Source organism: Morone saxatilis, unplaced genomic scaffold (assembly GCF_004916995.1).
Source record: "Morone saxatilis isolate NCDOM2014 unplaced genomic scaffold, NCSU_SB_2.0 Contig24, whole genome shotgun sequence".
NCBI lineage: Eukaryota > Metazoa > Chordata > Actinopteri > Moronidae > Morone > Morone saxatilis.
The window spans coordinates 17,821,399-17,825,441 of record NW_023339807.1 but is presented as its reverse complement, the minus strand read 5'-3'; the positions used below and the strand labels follow the sequence as shown (position 1 = coordinate 17,825,441).

Below are 4,043 nucleotides of genomic sequence, written 5' to 3'. Positions count from 1 at the left end.
TGTGTGTGCAGTGTGTGTGTGTTTTGGGGTAGTTTTTGTGCCACTTGTCTTTCACGTGTCCTTTTTTTTTTTGGTACAAGGGTCACACATTACAAAAAGTAAAGTCCCAACATTGCATACAAACATCTCAGGTTTGTCTGCTGACGGTGGAAAGAAATCAGGATTTGACCAGAGGAGAGTTAAAAGTGTGGATTAAAAAAAGTAAAGTGTAAGAGGGAGTAGGGGGTGGGAAGGTGTGATGTCAACAGTCACTGATTGGTCAATCTAATTTGTCAGCATCCCTCATCTAGAAGAGTCCTGTGAGTCACGAGGATCCTCTGGGCTCGCCTCTGTCCCTTGCTCCTCTTCTTCATCCTCCCCACATCCTCTCACAGATCCTTCTCCTGACTGGGAGCCAGAGGGTCCGGGGAGGGAGCCAGTTGAGTCGGGGATGCCTAAACCAGAGGCATCAGAGGGGGCCGCCGTCTGCATGATCTTCTGCCGGACCTCCCTGATCTTCAGCTGCAGACACAGCTTGGTTGGAAATATATCAGAGTATCTTGTCTGGAAGGCTGCAGTGGCCTGAGCTGCAAACAGACAGAAAGACAACATGAACTAATGTCTGCAAGTGAAGAAAAATAATTCTGAAAATGCTTGTATAATGTGTGTGTCTGTGTCTTACCTGATGGAAAGAAGCCCTGCTCCTGGAACAGCTGCATGACCAGTGCTCGCCTCTGGTCCAGGGTTCTTCGCAGGGAGGAGTACGGCACCTTATCAAACTCCAGTTCTGTCAGGATGTCTTCCCCGTCTGTGGCTGGGAAAGGGACAAACAGGTGGAGTTGGTTAAGTCTTCAGGAAACTAGTTACAATGATGAACATCTTTGTTTATGTCCCTTCAGGTCCTATCAACTCCTAAAGGTGAAACCAAGGAGGAAAAACACAGCACAACTACTGTTTTAAAAGTTAAAGACAGAACTTTCTTACTTAATCACAACATCAAAACAATTTTAATAGACTATAAACTCTTACATGCTTACTTGACATATGGACTGCATTGCCTCATCTGATGTTTTTATTTATGACAAAAAAGTAAAATTTATACTATAAAAGTAGACTAGAATAGTAAGATTAGTAAAAGTAAACTTTGCAATGCACCATGCAGAGACTGGGTCACTAATAAGTCACCTAGTATTAGGATATGTACGTCTATAACAAAATAACAAAGAATGTTAATGTTGTTACCCTGTTTTTTTTATTGTTTTTCCATCATTAAAATAATCAACATTATGGCCCTTCCCTGTGTGTTACCTGCTCTGTCGAAGGTGAAGATGTCTCCCTCACACTTGGCGGCACTTTTGGGCGTGTTGGGCTCCGAGCTGCAGCTTGAGCGCCGCCGACTCTTCCTCTTAGGAGAGACTTGATCGTCAGTGGCTGAGTCCAAATCTAGAAGCACACAGAGGACACAACACAATGTGATATTTATATAAAATTAACAGTTTTAAAAAGGTATCAATAAACTGTTAAGCTTTTGCAAAACAAAAAAAAACAGATACTTCTATCTAGTAACATCTGTAAAACAGTGTATTAACAGAATCTTATACCTTAAGTCAATAAACAGTATAGAGATTGTTCTAGCTTTGCTTTCACAAACAGTAACTACAGTGGTCTAAATCCACTTAGAGTATCTCAAAATGCATAAAATGTGAGTGAAACCTGTAGAGTTCTTCCTCTTGCGGCGGTAGCTGCCCAGAATGGCGCGGGGAGAAGTGGCCAGACTCTGCAGGGTGGGTGAAGGCAAAACCTCCTCAGGCCGAAACTCTGGTAGCTCTGCAAAGCGCTCCTCAAAATACACCTCTGACAGCACCCTGCCAGACCAACACGCGCACACACACACACACAATATACAGTATATATACACTGTCCATCAAGGATTTCTGAAACCTTACACTAAAGATTCACAAAGGTGTTAACTCACTTGTCCACGGAGTCAAAAGTCTTCTTAAGAGGGGGTGGGCGGGCTTTGACCTTTTTGGGTGTAGGGCCGTCTTTGTCAGTCTGTGGGGGTGGCAGGGCGGGTTCTGTGGCTGCTGGAGGGGGGAGAGGAGAGGAGGGGAGGGACTCCTTCCATCCAGCCTGCAAAGAAAGTTCAATTCAAGCATTTCATTCAATGTCACACATATGTTATTCATACATATAGTTTCTTCTCATTGTGTTAGAGCTGAAAGCCAGTGTGTGATGTTCCTCTCACCTCTTTGGTGGTTGTGCTTTCCCTGTTCCGTGTGTCAGAAGAGTCCGCTGCACTGGAGCCCTCCAGGGGTTTGTCAGAGGATGGCGGCTCCTCAGCAGAATATGTCGATGGAGACTCGGGATCAAAGGAGAAATTACTCGTGGCTGCAGCTTCTCGCTCCCTCTCCCTCTCCTTTTCCCGCTCTCGCTCCCTCTCCCTCTCCCGCTCCCTCTCTCTCTCCCTCTCTCTCTCCCTCTCCCTGTCCTTCTCCCTTTCTCTCTCTTTTCCTCGGCCTCCACCCTCGTAGCTGCCCACAGGGATGTTTGCCACCGTTGCCTTCACCTTCTGAGGGGTTCTGACTGGAAGCTGGGTTAGTTTGGGTGTACCTGGTGTGCTGCCTGTATAACAAGAAAGATGAAGAAAAGTTTAAAATATTTCACTATACATTACAACTTCGTAGATCAAGTATTTAATAAAAAAAAAGGTACCAGGTGTTTGGATTTGAAGTGGAGGACTGCAGGGTCTTATGGACACAGCTGAGCCACTGGGAGGTGCCACTGAGCTGCTAGTGCTGGAGGTCTGCGCCTGCCTCTCCAACTGTCTGTCCAACTGTCTGTCCAACTGTCTGTCCGAATGCATCAGCAGTTCTGTCTGCCTCTCAGCCTGTCTGTCAGTTTGTCGATCTGTAGGTCTGTCCGGAGGTAGGTGCCTGTCTGCCTGTCTGTCCAGATGGAGCTGCGGATGTGTGTGTGTGATTGTGGTCGGGGTTGCTGTGTGTTTGGACAGGATGTGGGGGGAAGCGCTGGAAGGGCTTGAGACGGAGTAGACCACGCTGGGGGGTACTGCTGTCATGGAGACCACCCCTGTTGCCATGGTGACGCTAGGTGAAGGAGGGTAGATGGCAGTGACTATCTGGCCGCCTGAGCCAGGGGCTGAGGTGGAGGGCGACGGAGACTGAGCTGGGGCGAGGAGCGGTGGCTGACCTGTATGAAAGAAACCAAAAAAGGAGATAAAGAAAAGGAATATTCTTTTCACCATCTGTAAGACTTGCAGTGATAATCCATGACACTTTATTGCAGATTAATATAGCCAATTAGTGATTCAGTCTCTCTTTCCACCTGTTGGTCCAGATTTGTCAGCTGGTCCTGCTGTCACACTGCTGGTTTACTAAAATTGGTTGAAATGTTGCGAAACACATCAATAATTACTGACCACCCAAGATTTTGACAAATAAAATGTTGGTGTACACCCAGTGTTTTACAAATGCAAGGGAAACACAAGCCTTTACTTGTTTCTTTTGTTTTGTCTTTTATCTTTTGTTTGTAGATTTTTTTTATTTTATGTCAGAGTTTAAAACCGTTTAAGAATTGTATCTGAGGGGAGATTTTTGAGCTAACAGAGTTAAATACAAATATGTTTTGGTTAAACAGTCTAAAGTTGTTGAACTTAAATTACATGTATTATATTATTTGTATTATTCTTTTTTATTTTATTTATTTCAGTTCTGTTCAAATAGCCTTGCACAGAAAGAGACACACGGTGTTTACTAATTCTAAGCTAGTTTGTCGCGCTGCAGATCATGATGTTTTACACAGCGTCACTAAGACAATGAACTAATACTTCCACCTATACTGAGGGGGTACTACGTGGAAAACAAAATTAAGACAAGTACCTGATACCACAAGTGTGTCAAGTTGAGTAGAGCCAATAAGTATATGTAGTGGAAACATACCTTTTGACCTTTTGGATATAAAATGTTATCATTATGTCCCATGAGACATTTGTGTGAAATTCTGTCATAAGTATATGGATTCTTGGGTTAGGCCAAAAGTAAGTT

General features: G+C 44.3%; 1 protein-coding gene across 3 annotated transcripts in view; it reads right to left on the bottom strand.

Moving 5' to 3' along the window:
* Window positions 1-6: 6 nt before the first annotated feature.
* The window catches only part of cicb (capicua transcriptional repressor b), a 29,547-nt gene continuing 25,510 nt past the window's right edge, over window positions 7-4,043 (bottom strand). Inside the window, exons 15-21 of one of the 3 annotated variants that reach the window (XM_035672559.1) lie at window positions 2,695-3,189; window positions 2,228-2,604; window positions 1,955-2,112; window positions 1,693-1,844; window positions 1,288-1,422; window positions 662-793; window positions 7-566 (exon numbers count right to left, since the gene is read on the bottom strand). In XM_035672559.1, the coding sequence (XP_035528452.1) occupies window positions 283-566; window positions 662-793; window positions 1,288-1,422; window positions 1,693-1,844; window positions 1,955-2,112; window positions 2,228-2,604; window positions 2,695-3,189 (1,733 nt within the window). In that variant the 3' untranslated portion in view covers window positions 7-282. Of the gene's footprint in view, window positions 567-661; window positions 794-1,287; window positions 1,423-1,692; window positions 1,854-1,954; window positions 2,113-2,227; window positions 2,605-2,694; window positions 3,190-4,043 lie in introns of all 3 variants that reach the window. The other 2 variants (XM_035672557.1, XM_035672558.1) reach the window with 2 other exon arrangements.